The sequence below is a fragment of the Eptatretus burgeri genome, chromosome 5 (assembly GCF_056783735.1).
Source record: "Eptatretus burgeri isolate ZD-2024b chromosome 5, Ebu_testis_v1, whole genome shotgun sequence".
Taxonomy (NCBI): Eukaryota; Metazoa; Chordata; class Myxini; order Myxiniformes; family Myxinidae; genus Eptatretus; species Eptatretus burgeri.
In genome coordinates, this window is record NC_140965.1 from 46,592,012 (window position 1) to 46,616,512 (window position 24,501).

At 42.1% G+C, this 24,501-nt stretch overlaps 1 protein-coding gene and 1 long non-coding RNA gene across 4 annotated transcripts in view; one reads left to right on the top strand and one right to left on the bottom strand.

The window, feature by feature from the left end:
• Positions 1-7,736: 7,736 nt before the first annotated feature.
• On the bottom strand, positions 7,737-16,306 carry LOC147026369 (uncharacterized). Its single transcript, XR_015058313.1, has 3 exons — positions 16,168-16,306; positions 15,856-16,048; positions 7,737-9,870 (listed from the first exon to the last, which is right to left on the bottom strand). It is a non-coding gene; the product is annotated as an uncharacterized LOC147026369 (long non-coding RNA).
• Positions 16,307-16,339: 33 nt separating this feature from the next.
• LOC147026370 (sodium/potassium-transporting ATPase subunit beta-1-interacting protein 3-like) overlaps positions 16,340-24,501 on the top strand; it is a 298,816-nt gene continuing 290,654 nt past the window's right edge. For 2 of the 3 annotated variants that reach the window (XM_085881744.1, XM_085881745.1), the window contains exon 1: positions 16,340-16,469. In XM_085881744.1, coding sequence (XP_085737870.1) covers positions 16,389-16,469 — 81 coding nt within the window. In that variant the 5' untranslated portion in view covers positions 16,340-16,388. The remainder of the gene's footprint in view (positions 16,470-24,501) is intronic. The other variant, XM_085881746.1, reaches the window with a different exon arrangement.

Genomic DNA, 24,501 nt, shown 5'->3' on the forward strand with positions numbered 1-24,501 from the left:
ATTTGAACACAGGCAATGCAATGAATGGGGGGATGGGGAAAAAGACACGAGCAAAAAATCCTACAGCCGAGTTCTCTTCCAATGTGAAACAAAGACAACACAGGCACTTAACAGTTTCCTACTTATTAGACGGGCCCACGGACACACGTACACGCGCGTGCGCGCACACACACACACACACACACACACACACACACACACACACACACACCCAAGAAATGGTGGCTGATGCCTTTAATAACGGACTCCAGCTCGGAGGACAGATGAGCTGAAACCCAGAACCTATCTTGAACCTCTCCACCTCGTGTGCTCTTCAAGCTGTTCGGACCCGGGCTCCAGCGAGAGCGAGCTGGATCCAATTGCCGTGAGCCACGATCCTTCCCGAGCTCCAGCAAATCCTCTCATGCTTCCAAACACGTGCTGGTGAGAAGAGGCGCCGATCCTTCCCATCGATGCGTCGCTATCTCGAAGAACCACCTCCAAGATGAGGCCGATGAGTCGCACCAAGCCGGGAACCAAGCGGAGAACAAAGAGCTCCACGAACCAAGAAGAGCCAGCCGAGCAACCAGCTCAACTCTCTTCTGATGAACAAAGCCTCTCTCAACACGAACCAAGCCAGAGCCCAAAAAGCGAACCGAGCCAAGCAGAACCCGAAGGTCTGCTGAAAAGCCAAGCCGAAGCAAAAAGCTCTTCCAAAAGCCTCCACCGCACCAAGCAGAACCGAAGCTCACTGAACCAAAAGTCTCAACCCTCGCCAAGCAGAACCCAAAGGCCTGCTAAAAGCCAAGCCGAAGCAAGAAGCTGACATAAAAGCCTCAACCCTAACCCGAGCCAAGCAGAAGCCGAATCTCTACTGAACAACCACCCGAACTATCTCAGGATCTCTTCCTTATTCTCCTCCGCCCTTCCCCCCGCTCCTGGCGTGACTCATCTCCCCGTGCCGGCACAACCGCGGGTGGGAGGGAGTTGTTTACGTCGGGTGATTCAGGACTGGAGGGCTCTTCTTCCTCTTCACAGAAGAGGTGGGAGGGGCGTCTCCATTGTTTTGTGATCGCTCCCTAACTATTAAATTGAATCGCAGCGCACGTAATCGATTTCTGCGCATTAAACAATGGAAGGTGAACTATCTTGGGAACAAGCACTTATCGACATAACTGAATAAAGGAACTTGAATGTTCTGTGCGATCGAATTGTGCGGTGGTCTCTCTGTCTTCTCCTGCCTCCTTTCTGGTCCTACACCCTCTGCTCTTTCTGTGCTTTGTCCTCCCCCCCCCTTCCCCAGGTTTCTGAAGGGCACACATTGTCAATCAACCCCTTTCTGGTGAAACTACCTAAATCCAGGATCACTGCCAACCTCCAATGATTCTTTCCTCTTTTTTTCCAAACTGTGGAACCAACTGCCACATTCTCTTCAATCTCATTCTTTCCTCCAAGTTTGCAAGACAGCTGTTCACCACCATCTCAGATTATCGCAAATCCAAAACCACAATCTTTTCTACCTTTGTTAACCCCCCCCCACCTTACCCCAAACCCTCCTCCTTAAATTCCAGTTGTCCCTCCTGAGAGTTTCCTTCTGTATCCATCTTGTCCAACCCATGCATCCTCCCCTGACACTCATTTCTCCCCACACCCATTGTTTGTCTGTCTTCCTTCATCTTGGCCTTCAACTCTGCAGTTGGTGTTCCCCCCTCTCTAAATTGTTACTTTTGTCCTGTTGTGTCTTTATATGTTAAGTGTACTCGTCATAGCAACCTGACGAGCCTCGACTATGAATACAACCCCCCCCCCCCCACACAAAAAAAACCAGCAGTTATTATGAGTTTCTTAACTCAACCATTGATAACAGTCTCATACTTCCTTCCTGGACAGCATGAGGGCACCCAAGATAAGTCGAGAACATTTACAAGGCTGACAATATACCCCTGGACAGATGATGACTCCACTTCAGAGTTATGCAGAAGCAGCCTTCAACCAGAGAACTAATTTGTAATTTGGCCAGCATTTTGACATGCAGTGGCCTACTCTTTTGGAAAGGTACCATCGGGTCTTTTAAGTCAACAGATGAATGCTAATTGATTGGACATCTGACAACATCCCTCGACAGGGCAGTTTATAGTCGGGATGAAAATCGAACCCAGACAAGACAGCTCAAAGCGAGTCAGCTCCTTTTGAGCTATCTTTCAGTCAGTTACTATAATTACCATTGTTATTTATATAATTTATTCTGAGGAAATAAAAGCTTTAAATCATTATACTCTAGTACTCCCTTAACATTATTTAAATCATATAATCATTATATGCCAGGGAGTTTCCTGTCTATTGCCAATAGAAAAGATTATTCACTTGTAATATGAGTAACAGTATAATATAAGCTCTGTTACACAAAGGGAATCTGATTAAAAACGAGAGTAATTGTGCCATGAATGGATGCCTTGGATTGTTAAAAAGTGTTTTGGCAATGCTGGATAATGGGGTCGACAATCAGCACAATGACAATATTTTAAAGCAAGGATAGTAAGAACTTAACTGGATAATAGCTTCCTGATTGATGAGGATAATCACTTGCCCATTGTTAGGCCATAGCTAGAAAAGGAAGTTTCTTTGTTGGGATCTGTGATAAAACATTGAGCTGTCCATGGCATGAGCAAGTCATGGAACCTGGTAATATAAATGAGTCGAGGGTCACGTAAGCTTTCTTTTTTCAGTGAGACACAATTGAGTACAGGGTCATGTAGAATATGCTATGTGGACACACGCACGAACACGCACAGTATCAGCTATTCCTGAAATATAATATAATTTAAAGGATTGTTGTATATGATGTGAACCTCAAAACATAGTTCTCTTGCCTAAAGTAAGAACTTTAACCTGCAAGCAAATTAATAGTTTTCCGACTGAATGGATCATCAGCTGGGCACCGTTCTTCCTTGAAGTTTTGATCCTTTAAGCCCAGGACCTCTCCAAACAGCGCATCTACAACCTTGGTCACAGATCCACATCAGTAGAGTACCTACATCAGTAGATCCACAAACTCAGTTGCATCCATGCAGTCAGTAAATCCATCAATGCAACATCACTAAACAGACTCTACTCGCTGGAGGATTTAATATATAATCACATAGTTACAACTCCCATCACATATTCTCTTATATGATAATACATTAAATCATGCACATCTTACCTTAAACATAACACATCCACCAACAAACACGGCCATCCCACTCACCTCGGGATCAAACTGCTGTTCAAATATTGGGACTGCTGTTATTTATAAACAGTTTTTTTAAACTGGCTTTCTTGTCTCCAAGCAACCACTGAAATAGGTTTGAATAGTTTCCATATATACAGGGTGGCCATAAAGTCTGGAAACATAGATAATATAATGTCATTGTTATAGTTTGAAGATGTCCTTTACGAAAGACAAACGCGTTGAGGTGATACTGCTGAGTAGATGTGAGGGCTGGTCATATCGACGGATAGCTTCTATAAAATGCTGAAGGCGCAGGTTTATTCAGTGAAAATCAGACACAAATCATCTGAGGCAATGCGTTACGTATGCATGTGCAGGGATTGATGGAAATGCTACATTAATACACCGCGTTCATTTCAATTTTGTACCGCACAGTGTACTGTGCATTTCTCATGAGAGGCAACACATTGAACATGACATGCATTGTAATGTAATGTCAATAAACCATTTATAATGTATATTCGCTTATGTTTCCAGACTTTATGGCCAACCTGTACATATATATATATATATATATATATATATATATATATATATATATATATATATATATATATATATATATATATATATATATATATATATATATATATTGTAATGTATTTATATAAATATCTCGTTAGTAATATTTTGACTATTCGTATTGTTTTTCACCAATTCTATTTGATGTCGTTTTATGACCTTAAAGAAAACTTGTTTTAATCTGCTAATTCGAGCTCCCTGTGTTAGCATACATCTGAATAGTTGTTTTAATCGATTCATAAGTTCAGTGGTGTGTGGTTGCTCTCAAGGTCCTAATTATTTCACCTGCAACCACACTATAGAATAGCTTTATAGGAATGTTGCTGTCCATGAAAGGCATTCGGACAATGTCGAATGTAAAAGCATCTTGTTTATCACATAATTTGGTGTGAAATTTGTTGTGATCGTTATCGATTTGTAATTCCAAAACAGAAACTGAAGTGTGAATTTGGTTTTCCTTTTTTAATTCGAGTTCATATGACACATTATCACATCGCATTAGATCGCACACATTATCATATTATATTACATTATATCACACACATAATGTACATTATCATATCACACACACACACACACACACACACACACACACACACACACACACACACACACACACACACACACACACACACACACACACACACACACACACACACACACACACACACACACACACACACACACACACACACACACTTCATTAATTGTACAGTATCGACTATTGCGAAAATATAATATAATTTAAAGGATTCCTGAAAATGATGTTAATTTCATAACCTTCTATATTCAACTTCATTAAAATTGTAAACCTCAAAGCATAGTTCCCTTACATAAAGTAAGAACCTTAACCTATAGGTGATTGAATGGTTTCCCGAACGCACGGATCATCAGCTGGGCACCGTTCTTCCTTGAGGTTTTGATCCTTTCAGCCTAGCACCTCTCCAAACAGTGGATGCACAATCTCAGTCACAGATCCAAATCAGTACATTGCCTACATTAGGAGATCCACAACCTCAGTTGTGTCCAGGAAGTCAGTCAACCCATCAATGCAACATCACAAATCAGACTCCCATCACAACTCCCATCACAAATTCTATTATTAATAATATATTAAATCATGCACATCTTAAATATAACAAATCCACCAACAAACACGACCATCCCGCTCATCTCTCAAACGGTGATTCAAATATTCAAATGCTAATTTATCAAGGTTGTTTTTTTTTTTACTTGCTTCCTTGTCTCCTATCAATCTGCTAATTCTAGCTCCCTGTGTTAGCATACGTCTGACTAGTTGGTTTAATCTATTGAGAAGTTCAGTGCTGTGTATGATTGCTCTCACAGTCCTAATTTTTACTTCTGCCACCAAAAGTGAAGGAGGTTATGTTTTCACCCCTTTCTGTCTGTTTGTCTGTGTACAGGATATCTCAAAAAGTTATGGACAGATTTGGATGAAATTTTGTGAACAGGTTCGGTGTGCAACAAGGAAGAAATGATTCGATTTTGGTGGAGATCCGGATATGGATCCAGATCTGATAATTTTTTTAAGTGAATCTTCACCATTGAGATATAGAACTGCACGAATAAATAGCATGATATCTTGAAAAGTTGTATACAGATTCGGATGAAAATTGGTGGACAGGTTGGGTGTGTGACCACGATGAATTGTTTTGATTTTGGTGAATATCCGGATCCGGATCAGACTACTCGAATTTTTAAAAGTGATTCTTCACCATTGAGAGATCGGGCTCATAAATTATATATATAACATGATATTTCAAAAATGTATTGGGCCAGATATGTTCTCATGGATCAGGCATTTCAGGGCTGAGGTATGACACTCTACCGAGTGCCCTTCCGGTTTCACCTGCAACTGAACCATAGAATAGCTTCTTAGGAATATTGCTGTCCAAGACAGGTATTCGTGCAATGTGAAATGGAAAAGCATCTTGTTTATCAAATAATTTGGTGTGAAATTTATTGTTAATTTTATCGATTTGCACTTCGAAAAAAGAAACTGAAGTGTGTTTGGTTTTCCTTTTTAAATTTGAATTGTTTTAGATATATATCATCATGAAGCAGATCAAATACATACCCATCATTACTTACTTGTAAATCATCAATAAATCGAAAACAGTTTCCACACCTTCAAGCAGTTGTTAGTTTATTCCTATACGAGCAAATACAAGCCATCCCTTCGCTGATGGGTATGTGAAGAGAAAGATTGGGGGGGAAGGGGGTGAAGAAAGAGAGAGGGAAAGAGAGAGGGAGGGGAGGGAGAGAGGAGAGGCAGAGAGGATGGAGGAAAGGGAGGGTGGGGAGAGGAGGGAGGTGAAGCCATGGGAATGATGACAAGAACCTCACAGGGATATTAAGAACCATCCCTGGGAATATTATTACAAACAAACTACTGTTGGAAGGTGTTAAACAGTTGGAAGCTTTTGGTTTCAGACCAGGTCACTCTACCCTGGATATGCTGCTTCTGCTCTCCCAAAAATGGATGGAGGTACTCAATGCCAGACATGACATCAGAGCCATATTGCGTGCTTTGACAAGGTCTGGTACCCTTCCCTGCTCAGCAAACTCTCTTCCTATGGTATCCAAGGCCATGTCAACTCATGGCTCGCAGACTTCCTCTCCTGTCGCAGCCAAGGTGTGGTTCCACATGGAGTTCTCTCATCCCCTCTTCCTGTCCAGGCTGGAGTTCCTCAAGGTCGCATTCTGGGCCCTGTTATTTTTCTGGTTTTCATCAATGATCTCTCCGACTCTCTGCAAAATCCTCGTTATCTCCTTGTTGATGTCTCCACCCTCTGTCGTACTATTTGTCATCTGTCAGACCAGCAAGCCGCAGCTTCTTCGCTCTCTGCAGATCTGGAAAAAACCCCACAAACTGGTCCAACATGTGGAACATGGCTTTCAATCCTGACAAATCTCGCACTCTCACTATATCTCTCCGAAAGGACCATTTAGCACTCCCCCCATCTACTTTCTCAACAATCTTCTGGAAGAAATTTTTTCATTCAAGCTTCTGGGTCTCACAATCTGCTATGATTTTTCATGGGAAAGCCACATTTCCAAGCTGGCTTGGTTTCTTCAACGTGTAGCTGAGGAAGGTGAGAGGTGGGAGCACCAGCCCAGAGGGTAGAGCAGTACTCCATCATGCTGTGGATGAAAGCTTTGTATGTGTTCAGGAGCTCAGGTGTGTCAAGGAAGGACTTTACACGATGGAGGATGTCCAGTCAGTGACTGGCTTTGGAGGCCAGCTTGGAAATGTGGCTTTCCCAGGAAAGAACATGGCAGATAGTGAGACCCAGAAGCTTGAATGAAAGGACTTCTTCACGAGGATTGTTGGGAAAGTAGAAGGTGGGGGTGGGTGGGGGGTTCCACATGGTCCTTTCAGAGAGACATAGTAAGAGTGTGAGATTTGTCAGGATTGAAAGACATGTTCCACATGTTGGACCAGTTTGTGATTTTATCCAGATCTGCAGAGAGTGAAGATGCTGCTTGATAACAGTCTCAAAACCAGAAGAGAGAAGCAGGGTTCAGCAATCGGTCGCGTACATGCCGACATCGAATATACGTTCATGTCTACATTTTGTTATTCCCTTTTCTCTGCAACCGCTTGTTGGATTGACACAATTTTTTCACCATACATTGAAACTTGGCTCCTGTCCCATGGGTAATAAGTGTGATTTTTAAAAATGATGTCATAGGTGTCTTGGTCATGACGTCATAATTGCATATGTAGAACGCTACTTACAATAAGTATGAACATTTTTGACGGTGATCAAGGGATAAATTGGTAAACAGAAAAAATTGATGACCTCATAGGTCAGGTGGTTCAGTCACACACAATATATAAATAAATATATATATATATATATATATATATATATATATATATATATATATATATATATATATATATATATATATATATATATATATATATAACCTTCAAAAATCTTCTTCTCTGAAAGGGCTGAACAGATTGAGGCAAAACTCTCAAGGTATGACTGCCTATCCATGAGAAACAAAATGTTCCCCACCTATGATGTCATAGGTCACATGATTAGCAGCCATATTGGAGTTACCCTCAAACCTTTAAAAAAACTCCCTTCTTCAGAACAGCTGGACAGATTGAGGGAAAACTTCACACACGTTCCTCAAGCCTCAGGAATACCAAGGTGTTCACTAATAATTGATAGGTCACATGGTTTGGCAGCCAGAATTATTTAATTTTTTATATGGGGTTTTTTTTGTTTAATTTTTTTGAATAAGGCTCACTTGGCTGTACCTGGATGGTTTTGAGGGTAGAGGAGTAGCAGTTGAAACCCAAGTCCAATCCAGGTTCCTCCTCATGACTTCATTTTTACTTTTTGCTTGTTCGGTTTCCTTCTGATAACTCCAATGCAGTACCTATTTTATTTGGTCTTCCATTTGATTTGCATTAAATTTTTTAAACGCCATTCCAAATTCAATTGAATAAAGAGGACGGAATGGGTCAGGTGTCCGATCAAAGTGGGGTTGCATAAAAGTGGTACATCTTGTTACCTCGTCATTACTGCCAGCAGTTATAAAGCGGCAGTTATTGTGTTAAGAGCATACATCGAAAAACGTTCAACGGAGGAAATTGAAACTTTATATGTTCCATGACCATTTTATAAAGCGCATATTGAGCGTACATCAAAAACAATTCAACAGAAGAAATTGAAACTTTACCATGTTACCTGACGTTTTGATATTGCGTATATTACTTGGATGACGTATGCCCCCTCAGAACTTACATGGTGTATTAAACAAAGCCTAATGCCCATATTCCTTAATTTTTTTCTTCACACAACATAATTGTCTGAGCAGTAGAAAAAACATTTAAGTTTAATACACTTGTACATTTTTTGTGCAAATATGGAGGAGGGAGTATAAACTGTATCTCGGATCCTTGCTTAAAGTAAATACGCTTAGTTATAAGAATCCCTAATTTCTTAAAGATTTCAGATTTTACTCCAGATTTAAACACTTATTTAGCTCATGAGCTCCGATCCTCAAATTCGAAGACAGATTTTGATTATACACCTTAATTAGTCCATCATGAAAAATCACATCATGGAATGCATAAAATTGCTCCAAACTCCTAATTTGAACTCTACAAGTGCTGGCTAAACTGCCTGGAGCATTCTAATTTAAGAATCTGGACACATAGTCCACTCAAGTATCGTAAAAAAAAAACACCCAACTAACTATAGGCTCGTCTCGCCACTGGGAGGAAGAACAACAGCCATGTTAAGCTCCCTTCATACGTAGTCTGTCGCTCGCTCCAGTGGTTTGTCGAGAGACGTCATGTCAAGCTCGCTTCACACGCGGTCTGTCGCTGGTTCGTCCAACTCTTCCAGGTCTATGCTCTTGTTGAAGGCCAAAATAGAAGCATCCGAGGCCTCTGTCAGAGCTGGCATGAGGTGCAAATCGGATTAAGCTCGATTGCTACTCAAACAGCAACATGCAGCAATAGATGCAACTCCAACACGAACAGATGCAGCAACAATTGAAAGCTATGCAGCAAAATATATATTTTGAACAGCTGAAGCGGGAGGATGACGCTGCTGTGACTCATACCCGCTTGGACGTAATTACTGACGCTCTGCATTGGGATTAATTTGACAATGTTTAGGCAGCTGAATTACCTACACCGGCGGAAAAGTGGGAAAGCTCATGTCCAGGGACGCAATGCCTTCACCACCATCCATTCTAGCTGAAGACGATAATGAAGGTATTCCACTGGATATCCGGGTATGTGTTGACCCAACTACGTCGCTCAAACCAATGTCATTTTCGGCACACCCCTTTTCACCAGCCGTCAACTCAAGCAAATGCAGATCACCAAAAACGATGGTTCCTTTCCCAGACTTACAGCTCTGTTCCTCAAACCAATCGTAGTGAAGCTTCCACCTGACCTGACGGATCGTTGAAGGGCACTCGGAGCGCATACCTCCGCCCGGATCCGGATCTCCCCCCAAATTGAATCGATTCTTCCTTGTCACACACCCAACCTGCCCACCATATTTCATCCAAATCCGTCTACAACTTTTTGAGATATCCTGCACACAAACAGAAAAACAAACAGATGGGTGAAAACAAAACTTCTTTTGACCTTTGGTGAAGGAGGTGGTAATAATCATCTAAAATTACATTAATATGTATATTATGCATCAACATAAATACATGGAATAAAAATGCAAATTAGCCAGAAATAAGGAGATATTTTATATGACAAAAAAGGTATTGCATGAAGAAGCATTGTAAAAAAATTACATTAAAATAATAATAAAAAATAATAATAATAACAATAAAAATTTGTTTAACAGAAACTTTTCCCCAAGACGTCTCTGACTCCCTAACCCTCCTCCAGTATCACACACTTGAGCCTCGTCCTGGCGGCGGAGTTGCTCTCTTTATCAAAGACTCCATTCCTCACTCACCATGCACTGCCCTCTCTCCCCTACACTCCCAGTAATACCTCTGGCTACGGCTTTCCCTCTACTCCCACCTTATATTTATATGTGTGTTGTACTGTCCACCAAACAGTGATGACTGCATTTACATCTCGCTCTCCGAAAAACATGGACCAACTTCTATCCTCTCATGCCAACTCTCTCCTCCGCATACGTGGCGACTTCAACTGCAATCATGCCAGTCGGCTGGGTGTGGATACCTCTCTCACCTGCCATGGCACTTCAACAAAAGACTTCTGTGACTCATTGGGACTGACACAATCTGTCAACTTCCTGACCCGGATCTCAACCAATGGTACTTCATCTCTTCTGGATCTGATTTTGACCAATTTCCCTGAAAATATCTGCTGTTCTTCCTTTACTCCAATTGGTTGATTTGGCCACATGCTTGTCAATGTAGACATCTCTCTGGCTGTTATTAGAGAACCTTCACAGTGCCGTCATGTCTGGCATTTCACTCAGGCTGACTGGCAGGGATTTCAAGGAGACATCAAATTTCTAGACTGGTCGCCCATCTATACTTCCTCCGACTCGTCCTGGGAATTCTCTCAAAGAAACTTGCTCTCTCTCTCATGCAAAGATTTATCCCATCTTGTCTTCAGTTGTGCTACCCTTCCTCCCACCCATTGTACACTGAAGCTTGTGGCGAGGCAGTTGTCCTGAAACAACCTGCCTTTGCCTCATGGAAGGCAAATCCAACTGAAGGCAATCTCAGTTCATTCCATAAAGTTCGTAACAAGTGCGTGTCGACCCTCAGGAGAGCCAGAAAACAACTTTTTTCGAATCTCAAGGCTGAACTCTCAAACCTGTCTCCTTCCAACGAATCCTGGTGGTGTCGCGTTAAGTCTGTTTCTGGTGTACGTTGCCCCTTCACCCCCCCATTACCTCAAATGGCCACACAGCTGACACAGCAGGTGAAAAGGCTGAATGCCTAAACGTGTTTGATTCTAAATATCGTGTCCCGAGCCCATCGCTTTCTGTACCAACCTTACCCAGTCACACCCAGCTGTTCCGATATTCAGTGTCCTTTTCTCCTGTCAAGGTGGAAAGTTTGTTGTCAACCCTCGACTCACATTCTGCAAACGGTCCAGATGGCATGAGCCCACATGTCCTAAAAACCTACTCTGCTGCTCTTGCTCACCCTCTCTCTATTCTATTCACCCTCTCATTTGCTCCAGGTCATCTGCCATCTGCTTGGAAATCAGCAAACATTACTGCTCTGCATAAAAAACGTGGTTTTCATCAATGATCTCTCTGACTCTCTTGAAAATCCTCTTTATCTCTGTGGATGACTCCACCCTCTGCTGGCCCATCTGTCATCCCGCAGATCGGCAAATAGCAGCCTCTTCACTCTCTGCAGATATGGATAAAATCACAAGCTGGTCCAACACGTGGAACATGTCTTTCAACGCTGACAAATCTCACACTCTCAATATGTCTCTCTGAAAGGACAATCTGGAACTCCCCTCCCCCCCCATCTACTTTCTCAACAATCCTCTTGAAGAAGTCCTTTCATTCAAGCTTCTGGGTCTCACTATCTGCCATGATCTTCCCAAGGAAAGCCACATTTCCAAGCTGGACTCCAAAGCCAGTCGCCGATTGGGCATCCTACATTGCGCAAAGTCTTTTCTTGGCACACCTGAGCTCCTGACCACATACAGAGCTTTTGTCAGCAGCCTGAGGGAGTACTGCTCTCCCCTTTGGGCTGGTGCTCCTGCCTCTCACCTTTCTCGGCTTCACGCTGTGGAAACCATGGTATTTAGGATCACTGGTATCTCCCGTGATGAGGCTGAGTCTTTGGGTCTCTCACTCAATCACCACAGGCAGGTCGGTGGTCTTTCTGTCTTCTACAATCTTCTCTCCGGCCTCACCCCCCTGCTCTTTCTGAGATATGTCCTCCCCCCTCCATATTTCCACAAGCTGCTCAAGGTCCGCCTGCAACCCCCTTCTGGTAAAACTACCAAAATCAAGAATCACTGCTCACCTTCACCCTGTCATTCCTCTTTTTTCCCCACCTTTGGAACAAACTCCAACACTGGCTTCAATCTCACTCTTCCCTCCAGGTCTTCAAAACAGCTGTTCACCCCAATTTCGCATCTTCCCCCATCCAAAACCACGATCTTTTCTACCCCCGCTAATCCACCCCAAACCCACCTCCTTCAAATTCCCTGCATTCCTTAATGAAAGTCCCTGTCATGTCTATCTTGTTTACCCTGTGTACCCCGCCGCATCCCTCTCCCTTCCACAGATCTCCTCATGTCTCTGTTCCACACTGGGTTTTTTCCTTCCCTATCCTGCCCACTTGTCTCCTGCTCCCCTTGTGCGTTTATGTGTGCTAGCTCTCATACGAGCCTCGATAGTGTATGCAAAAAAAAACAATAAAAAAATAAAAATTACACCCATGTCCGATGGAAGCGGTTCAGTTTGGCATTTTTAATATGAAATAGGCAAAGCTTAGAAACAAAAGAAACCTGTAAGAATTACCCTTGAGAACTTCCTATAATTACACTTTAGAACTTTTTAGAACCCATTAGAATTACACTTTGGAACCTTTCACTATTACCCTTCGAACCCCTCAGAATTACCTTTTAGAACCCAATATACCCATTAGAACCCACTAGAAGTACCTTTTAGAATTACCCTTTGGAACGTTTCTCGAATCGTTTAGAATTACCCTTTAGAATCCATTAAAACTCCCCCTTATCATCATTTAGAATTACTCATGGGCCTGTTGATCCATTGGACGAAATTTTCATTGATCTTAAGGCCTTTATTGCATACCTGCCTGCTGTACAGCTTGAGCATTGGTTTGGCTTTCACCAAGCCCAGATGTGCTTGGGCCAGGGTGGAGATTATACATTCGTTATTATTATTGCCAAATGATACTACTATTATTATTATTGTTAATATTTGAATTAATATATGGTTTGTTGCAATGTTATCTGGGTCATATGGGTCTTTTGGGTCCTTGGCGACTTTTGGGTCATCTGGGTATTTTGGGTTTTCTGGGTCCTCAATGTCTTTTGGATCTTAAGGGTCTTTCGGGGTCTTAAAGTTTGAAGGGGTCTCAGTTGACTAAAGTGTCAAAAGGGTCCATTTTTTTTGTAGAAACACTTTGTTAGAAAGGTTCTTCTTCATTTTTTATGGACGGACAGAGAGAAATAGTCAAATATTGAAGCGGCTTCACCACTTAAAAATAAAAATACAGAAAAAAATGGGAATGGACATTCAAGGATATAATATTGTGACTCATCATGTAATTATTATAATACAATCAAATCATCGAATTGAGCATGGCAGTATGATGTTAACAGAACAGGTAAGCATGATGTTAACAGAGTAGATTAATTGATATCGTTAACAGCTTATAGGAGTCAGGACAGGTACCATGAGGACTGAGAAAGCAAATATAACATCACTATTGAACTAGATGTCTGAAATCACAAATTGATTGCCAAGGGTAAGCCTCCCCAGCTGCCTGCAATCCAATGATGGCCATATTATTTTCAGACCGCCATATGACCTTGATCTTCAACACTTAGAAACAGGTAAAAAGTTTTCTTTGTACCGGGAGGTGTTTTTGACCATCTTCCAGGTTACGTGGCGGCCAAACGGGACGGAAATTCAAAAATCTGTCCAGTTAGATACAAGATAATATTTTTTACTATCATAATCAATAAACAGTTGCAGAATATCTTGTAGAATGGCAGACTAGATAGGTTTTGAAAATGGCGATTTTTATAACTTACATGACCTCGTGACCTTGACCCTGACCTTGAACCTGGACAAAAGCTATATCGTTGTGCAACACTCATCGACCTCTACCCACATACTAAGTTTCATCAAGATCAGAAAGAAAAATTGTTGACGGACGTACGGACGGACATTTGGTGTGGCTTTATTAGGTCATCTCGGTAGAGATGACCTAAAAAGTAAGTCAAGTACACCAATCAACTAGCAGGTGTCCAACTTCAATGCAGGTCCACTACTATAATGCAGTCTTGGAAAGCCATGTGGTCTTTAAGATTATGCATTGGCAAGATTGAGTGATAAAAAAAGTGTTTTTTTTTTCAGACCACCATCCCACCTTGACCTTTAACCCGAAGGGGTATGATGTACATGAAGCGAAAATGTGACTTGCTCTAGAGTCTAGGCTATCCCGAGAGGGTAATTTGGTTCTGATCAAATAAACCTTAGTCGAGTTGCGGTGAAAAAAAAGTTAAAATGTCTCCAATTAGGTCAAAGTAAAAAGAATCAATGTGAACCCCACAAACTTTTTATTCCCATTATTGATGCAAAATTTCATTTTGAAAGCCTCAGCCGGCTCAGAGATACAGCTCGAAAATTGGCAGAAAAAAGAAAACAACCCCCCCCCCCCTAAATAGTGGTTTCGTACTCCCAGGGTTCCAAGAAACTCTGGGGTACCATTAAATTTGGGGGTAATAATTATATGGAAACAAACCCCACAACTTAAAAAAAAGGATCCAAAAAGAAGAATTGGCAAACTATACACCTGTTAGCTTGACATCAGTTGTGGGAAAGGTGTTGGAGACGTTAATTGGAGAACGGATAGGGAACCAGTTTAATTCAAATTTAATTAGTATCAAACTAATTAAAGGTAGTCATCACGCATTTTCGAAGGAAGATCATGTTTCATAAATATATTGGAGTTCTATGAGGCAGTTTCTGCTTGGGTAGATGAGGGAAGTGTAGTGGACGTTGTATTTCTGGACTTTCAGAAGGCAAAATTGATATTAAAAGGTGTCATGTAGAGGTTATGCCTGGTGTTGGCTTAATGGTTATGGTGGTGGGCTTGGGATCAGAGGATCCTGAGTTCAAATCCCACTCGGCTGTTGAATTAATACCAGGTGGGGTTGACTCTGCCTGTCATCCTTCCGAGGTCAGTAAAATGAGTGCCAACTTGCTGGTATCCTGTGTTGGAGTGGTGACCTGTCCAGGATTGTGTCCAATAGCCAAGGAGACTACTGAGGCAGCACCAACGCTGTGCACACAGTATTTTTTTTTGTTTTTTTGTTTTCAGGAGGTTGTTCGCTCAGGTGAGGGCTTTTCACACTAAAATGAGTGAACAGCTCCCTCAAGTGCATTCTAATTCTCATTATTATGGTGAAAATTAATTGTTCGTGACTTTTATTACTCGCCCTTCACCCCACACGTCAATTCCACCAGTCCTTTATACCGTTACGATCACTGGAATAATTGTCTTGTTTATAATAATAATATACCGACTTGGACGGTGTATAAATATGTCCCTAACTGGTGTCATGAAGCATACACGTATACGCAATACATTACGAGGGGAAACTGCGGGGTGCAATGCGGATGCCCCCTTCGATACTTTTTCCAAGACCGAGGTATCCCGATGAATCCCGATTTCACTTTCTGTGGTAATCTCCGTCAGGACTGCCCATTCCCCACCGTAACTTACCTCAGTTGGTGTGTTGGCCTCGTACCTCGGATTCAAACTCCCAAGCAGGTGCGCACCTCCTTGGTACCAAAAATTTTAATATTTGCATCATTTTCGGTTTCCCGTTTTTGTTTGCCCCCCCCTACCTGGGCGACACGACTTTTCTTTTTTTCTTCGACTCCTGCTCCCGCTCTTCGTCCCTGCCTTGGTAGAGGCTCCGCCCACAAAGCGCACAACCGGCATCAAAATCCATCCCCGTTCTTCACCCTTTCCTCATCTCCTCGCCTCTCGTTGCTCTTCCTCTCACTCTTTCTCCGTCATCGCCGCGAATTCCTTCATCTTCACCAAAAAAAAAAATCCACATTCCATCCTTCGCCCGCATAAATCGGTCAATGCAATATTCTTTTACCTCAGTTCTTTAAGCATACATTTTATCTGTCGCTGTAAACTAATCTCACGTTTATACTCTCCTCGGTCGTCACCCTTCATTTCACCATCGGCCCTTGCGCACCGCGATCCCGCGGAGGATGCGCGTCTGAGGCCGCAAACGGTGGGTTCCTGGCGCTCCGCACGCGTCGGGGCACAGCCGAGCCTGCGTCCCGGGCCGGACGGAAGAGGAGGGACAGAGAGAGAAAGAGAGAGAGAGAGGGACAGCGCTCTTCCCGCCACCTCGCTGCACATGCCCCGGCGGCACGTTCGCTCCAACATGCACTGCTGCACGGCGCGGTGCACCCTCGTCTTCCTGTGCACCATCCAGCTGGTACGGACCACTGTCCGCCGCGTCTCGCGACACCTCACACGTGGGTCCCCACGTCAGGATCATCAGGATCATCAGGATCATCATCATCATCATCATCATCATCATCATCATCATCATCATCATATAAGTATATGACGTCACAATCATTATCATCATTACCATTGTGATGGTTGTAATTTACTGTGATTTTAACAAGTCAGGAGGATCATTCATTAGGCCGGCGATGATTGTCATTGTGCTCGTACATCATTTCAACCCGTGATTACAATCATCGAATTTGTCGTAAACAGGACGTTTCATCTCGGTAATGGGCGACGAGCCAAGAATTGTGAATACAAACAATATGTTATCCTCCCCCTTTCTCCAGCGATCTAGTTTTATTTATTACTGCTGCGGTGGATACTGCATCACGGCAAAGGGTCTTTCATTCAGAGAATAGTTAACGCGTGCGATGGTCTCCCTCAAAAAGGTAGTGGCAGCACAAAGAATCGATGGGTTTAAATTGGAAATTTGAATTGGATTGGTACCTGGATACGTACCTGGATCTTGATACGTTGGAGATGGATGATGGTGTCTGGTATCGGTGCAGCACAGGCATGACGGGCCGAATGGCCTTCTCCTCCACCAAAGGTCCTTTGTGTATTGTATGTCCTTAAGGATGGGTGAATGCAATGGGTATTTGATATGGTGGTCGTATGGCAGCTCAGCTGCCGGGGTAGCTATCATTTCTTGAAGCGTTACTGTGTCGCTGATGCAGTGCCCCTCTACCAGTACACACACTGGAACTGGTACTCATTTTGCCGACCTCGGAAGGATGACAGGCTGAGTCAACCCCCCTGGTGTATTAATTCAGCGGCCGACGGGGCTTTAACTCAGGACCCTAGGATCCCAAGCTGCCACCATAAACCACTGAGCCAACACCAGGCTGGTATTTGATATGATGAGAGGGCCATACTGCAACAACAGCAACAACAGCAACAATCCCCATATCAGAATGCCTTGATGACATCCAGCATGGTGAAGGCTTTGGAAGAAAAAAAAAACACTTTCGACTGGGCGTACGAAAGGAACAAATGTTAGAGTTGAAAGTATATTCTTGATGCCGCAAAACAGAATATTGTAAGCTATTTTAAATTAATCTTACGGGGTTTGGTGGTGACGGGCAAAGCGTTGAAAGATGGCGAACATGACGGATATCTGCACTGACACTGTGGGATGATTTATTGTATTTGGCAATTCCATGCCAAATACACTATTATTACTGGAACTAGCCGAAACCCCGTCACAGACGGATTCCGTTCCATGAGCCCAATATGACAACCAATGGCGGCTCTTGGAAGAGCCGGATCCCAGTCGATGTACTCCATGGCCTGACCTAATGAGACCTACAAAACGTCCTTGTACACGACATTTTTGGTGTACACTACTCCTTGTGAAGAAGTCCCCTGATTTGTACACGTGTCTACTTTGACATACAAACACCGTGTCAAAACTTCTCAGGTCACAGTACCGAGAAAAACGTGATGCGACCGCTAGGAGGAGCACAAAATTGGTCTTTCAGTATTAATATATAGATACAATGTTTCTTGTTACATTTTTTGTGTCAAATTCACATTCTGAGGTGGTCAGCCTGTGTAGAAGAGGGTTTTACATTGCAGACGCTATTTTCGAGGGGTGGAATTACACCGCTCAGCGGTGACGGTCTGTTGCCGACAGACGTAATGACGTCAGCGAATGACCGAAAATGTTATGACATCCTTACGCCTCTCAGTGGTGACGTCACACGTCGCCATGTAAACGAATGTAAAACGAAAAGTGTTTATTCTGCTTCAGATTTGAAAGTTGACTATTGCCACTATGTGCGATGCACTCTTACAGGTACGAAGTTTCTTTCAGTCCAGGTCACAGTACCGAGAAAAACGTGACGCGACCGCTAGGAGGAGCACAAAATTGGTCCTTCAGTATTAATATATATATATATATATTCTTTATTATTCTTTATTTTCGTCACACATCCATTGCCCTAAAACTCCTCCTAGGGTTTTTCTCTAGGAGCACTAACAATTATGTCTTTGAAATGGGCTGTTTTCAAGGAAGTGCAGTGTCAACTTTTGACTTTGAAATTTTCAACGTTAAGGTCAAGGTCACATAAAACGTCAAAAACACATTTTGCCCCATATCTTCGCCCCACGGAAAGATACAGGTGAGCCGCTGACATTTTCTGATAGGTCACAACAGGGCCTACAAAAAAATCTTATTTGACCAAAATTGTGTGACCTATATCTTCTGAGATCGGTAGGGGTCAAAGTTCAACAAAAACACCTTTTGCCCCATATCTTCGCCCCACGGAAAGATACAGGTTAGCCGCTGACATTTTCTGATAGGTTACAACAGGGCCTACAGAAAATGTTATTTGACCAAAGTTGTGTGACCTATATCTTCTGAGATCGGTAGGGGTCAAAGTTCATGCCGTTGCCAAATATGTATTCGCTGCAAGTGAATGCAGCCCTCTAGTTTTGTTTAAATCTTGTACCTGCCCTGCATGACTGTGTTCATGTGAACTTGTGAAAGCCCAGTTGACTGTTGCACTGCTCCGTGCGGGTATTGGCTCATGATTCTGCGTTGATGCGATGTGGAGATCTCTTCCAGGATTCATTCTTGGTCCAGGCTTTCTCTGATTTTAAATCACCCTTTGTTTGTAGCTCATCCACTCATTATGCTAATCATATGCAAGGAGCTGTTAAGGCAAATGCCCATTTTTTTCTTCTTTTTCGTCTTTTCTTCTTGTTCCTAACTTGTTAGTTTAAAAGTATTCTTTCAATTCCTACCTTTTAGTCTACTATTTGCTGCTTTCAAAAAAAATTCTTTGTCATTAACTTTTTTTTTTTCACCATTTTCAAAATCCTAACCGATATGGTGTCCTTGACTTTAAGCAAAGGTGTCTCTGTCTCTGTCTCTGTCTCTGTCTCTGTCTCTCTGTCTCTCTGTCTCTGTCTCTGTCTCTGTCTCTCTGTCTCTCTGTCTCTCTGTCTCTCTGTCTCTCAACCCCTTCTACTCTCTCCCACCTTCCAATCAAAAGTCTGATATTATCCATCTTGTCGAGTGGATGGAGATCTTAAGGCAGAACCAGTGCTGTCCATGATTGGTGTTAGAGTAAATGTGTAGAAAATACTGGTGACCATGACATTCCACCTTTTGGGGAAAAGATCCACGGTAATGCCCTGTGGAGTTAGCCCCTGATGTTACTTACACATTCCCACCCTGATAATACCATCACCCCACTTTTTCTTTGACATTTGTTCGTATTATATCAGTGTGATGCAGACCTGCTTCTGCTATTGGATCATTTTGAATGGAATTCCTTCAAAGAGGGCCTGATGCTGGCTTTCACTGAGGACACCAAATGTGCAATAATTTAAGCTGAAATGTACCATACCTGACACCCTTTGGAGTAAACAAATATTTCACTTTGAAATATGCTTATTTTATCCATGTCCAACCGTACGTAAATGGATTGTGCATTGTTTGAAAGCTTCAATTCTTGAACTTCATGTGTAAAGAGTTGCTGGGTGTAATATCCATCACTCTTGCTTTCAAAGTAAGTGCCACTCGCTCATTCGCCATTGCCCCCCAGGTAGCAGCAAGTTCGAGCGCTGAGCATGGGGATCGCTCCTTCTCGTGATCTAGGGGATGTGGGGTTGGCATTTGGGCGGGAAAATGTCGGCGGTGCTTCCATAATCGGCCAAGTTCTGCTTCACTTGCTGTCACTGCATTCTCCTTTTTTGCACGGTGGTTGATGAAGCTGGCATTGTGCAGAGGAAGGAGTATAGATTACCGCGGTGGTGTAGGTGGTTCAATATGTGTCCCCCATGGGTGTGGAACATTTTGTTTGGGATTATTTATTTATTTATTACCTGCCTCGAGGCGTTAGCACAAAGTTTAGACAGGTTGGATTGCGTGAATTTGAAACTAACATTAAACAACCACCATTTCCCGACAGGGCAACAGGCGTATACGTGTATCGCATGGATTGTAATTCTATATCACAAACAACATCATTCTTACGTCTTTCTTAAAATGTGCCAAATGTTAAAATGAGTGGAGTTGGTGTTTCAAAAGGGAAAAGGTGGGGCGATGTGAGGAAGAAACGAAGTGGAGGAAACGATGTTGTATAACGGCTGTCTACATATTAAATATGTACCAGGTTGGCTGGGGGAGGGAGGGTGGGTAGAGGTAGAGGCTGAGGTGCCTGGGGGAAGGGGGCATTAAGAGATACTCCATTCTTTTACATTCTTTTATACATAACTTGGGGGCCTGTTGGTGCATTGGGCTTCTCGACCTTGAGCGTTTTTGCTATAGTGGGGAAACTTAGCTAAATATAGCATAACAATTGTGCATTTTGTGAGGAAAGCACCAAATTTGGCACACTAGTAGCCTAACATATTATGAACAAATTTGGATATTGGGCCATCTCAAATTCAGCCGCTGATGGCTGTGGCAGCCATTTTCCACTGCCATCAAAAATTTTGAGATGGCCCAATATCCAAATCTGTTCATAATATGATAGGCTACTAGTGTGTCAAATTTGGTGCTTTCCTCACAAAATGCACAATTGTTATGCTAAGTTGCCTCTCTACTAGTATGAACAAAAACAATAGGTTTCCCAGCCTGGAAGCCTTGGAACCCCAATATTAATGATAATAATAATAATAATAATAATAATAATAATAACTAGAACGGGCACTCAGTAGAGCACATACCTTCGCCAACGCGACACTTTGCCCCCCCCACCCCCCCAGAAACCGTTGATTGTGAGGGTATTTAATACCATACCACATCTGCCATCTCATATGTGTTATGATGGCTTAAAAACATTAAATTTCCTGCTGTTTGACACTGATTCACGTACATTGTACAATTTCTGTATGAACTCCCTGTCCGTTTTGGGTGTCGGTGTCAAGTCAATCTGATGAAAACTGGTCACATTATAAGAAATAAGTTCAGTGACACCCCCCCCCCCCAATGCTTTAAACTCACCAATAAAGTCACTGTCAAATATTACACATCACAGGATAGGGAATTGAATTCTAAACATTTTGAATCTACTTACATGCAAATTGTATAAGAATTGACCGCGTTATGATAATAAAGGTCGTTGACCCCCTTTACCTTTGACCCAAACCGCTAACAAAGGTAATGACGTCATTGTGTCATATCGTATATCACAAGATTGGGCATTGAATTCACAACATTTTGGCATTGGTTGCATGCAAATTGGATAAAAATCGACCGCACTATGGCAAAATGACGATTTTGACCTTTTCATGACCTCGACCTTGACCTTTGAACTCTTAATTTTGTAATTGGTATTAGAGTGTGAGGAACAGAACAGTCAACATTTTGGTGTTGGTTTCATGCAAATCGGATAAGAATTGACCGTGTTATGACTAAAACCGCACATTTTGCAATGTCGTGACCCCCCCTGACCTTAGACTCCCAACCGCTAATAAGGGTTATTATGTCATTGTATCATGTCACATATCACAAGATGGGGCATTGAATTCTGAACATTTTGGCATTAGTTGCATGCAAATTGGATACAAATTGACCGTGCTATGGTAAAAAGACGATTTTGACCTTTTCTTGACCTTGACCTTTGACCCGATCGCTCCCAAAATCTAATCAAATGATCCTCGGATAATAACCAATCATCCCACCAAATTTGCTGCGATTCAGTTCAATACTTTTGTAGTTATGCGAATAACAAACAAACAAACAAGCAGTCATAGACTGGTACTTACGAAATCGTCAACTTGACCTCTGACCTTGTCTAATAAAAGCTGTCTCTAGAGAAGGTAGCGACACAAACCAGAATTTTCTACGATGATTCTGTACCAAACCATCAAAAATCGAATGTTTTGGATGTTTGACCTCACTGTGAGCTTGACCTTTGACCGATTTGGACCAAAATTTAATCAGCACAAGCCACCACCCTCCTGAATCACGTGGTGTAATTTCACATTGGTAGCTTCTTCCGTCTCGAGTTATCATTTTTTGGATGTTTGACCTCACTGTGACCTTGACCTTTGACCGACTTTGACCAAAATCTAATCAGCGCTAGCCATCACCCTCCTGAATCACGTGGTGTAATTTGACATCGGTAGCTTCTTCCGTTCTCGAGTTACCTGTACCAAACCATCAAAAATCGAATATTTGACCTCACTGTGACCTTGACCTTTGACCGATTTTGACCAAAATCTAATCAGCACTAGCCATCACCCTCCTGAATCACGTGGTGTAATTTGACATTGGTAGCTCTTTCCGTTCTAGAGTTATCGTGCCTACAAACAAACAAACAAACAAACAAACAAACAGAAACGGAAGGCATCAATATACTTACGAAATCTTTAGATTTCGTAAGTAACAAACACATATTCACAAATGAATAAATAAATACACAGCGATCAAAACATAACCTTTGCAACAAAGTTTGCGAAGGTAATTAGAGGTCTTTCTGGGTATTGGTGGTCTAAGGGTATTGGGGGCCTTAAAGGGTTTTCAAAGGTTGAAGGGGTCTCAACCATGTAAAGGGTCAAAAGGTACATACCAAGAGTACGTAATTAATTAATAGACGTACATGATTAATGGACACTCAATGCATGACTGACACACACACACACACACACACACACACACACACACACACACACACACACACACACACACACACACACACACACACACACGCACACACACACACACACCCATTTATAGTCGATAAATGGATGTCACCTGAGAATCAATTTCCTATTATGAACAAAATGTAAATGTGACACGACACTAAAATATTCATAACATTATTATCAATGTTATCGTTGGGTAAAAACAATTCCCACTCTATGGGAATTTAACCCACACCAGAGGGCTATCCAACATAACATGGCTTTGCCCACCTCACCTGAATGATGTGTTGTAGCAAATATAATCACTTACCTGCATCGTATCTCTCAACACTCAAACAAGTCAATCATAAGCACAGAGAATTACCATGTGACAGCTCAAAACTAATGATATACAACACCATTCAATCTCCAAGAAACCCTAATAACACGGTCATTTGACTCGTAGTGCAAGCGTAAGGTGGTTCAGGCAGCCTCTTGTGATTGACATAAACTAACGAAGTACAGTATTATTGCAGCGCAAAGACGTACTCGACTGATATCACTCCAGTCATTCTCCCAATAGGATACAGGGAACGCCATCTGAGTTTCATCCGAAATTACGGACTCCACAACATGGAAGTGGATCATTGCTTACCTGGGTAAGGTGGTGACCATGTATGCACGATTGACATTCACAGTAAATGGTTGTTAACAAATGCTTGTGATATATGTATATATATATGTATGTATATATGTATGTATATATGTATGTATATATGTATATATATATATATATATATATATATATATATATATATATATATATATATATATATATATATATATATATATATATATATATTGGGGAGAACAAGTATTTGATACACTGCCGATTATGCAGGTTTTCCACTTACAAAGCAAGTAGAGGTCTGTAATTTTTTTTATCATAGGTACACTTCAACTGTGAAAGACGGAATCTAAAACAAAAATCCTGAAAAATCACATTGTATGATTTTTCAATAATTAATTTGCATTTTATTGCATGAAATAAGTATTTGATACATCAGAAAAACAGAACTTAATATTTGGTACAGAAACCTTTGTTTGCAATTACAGAGATCAGACGTTTCCTGTAGTTCTGAACCAGGTTTGCACAGACTGCAGCAGGGATTTTGGCCCACTCCTCCATACAGATCTTCTCCAGATCCTTCAGGTTTCAGGGCTGTCGCTGGGCAACACAGACTTTCAGCTCCCTCCAAAGATTTTCTATTGGGTTCAGGTTTGGAGACTGGCGAGGCCACTCCAGGACCTTGAGATGCTTCTTACGGAGCCACTCCTTAGTTGCCCTGGCTGTGTGTTTCATGTCGTTG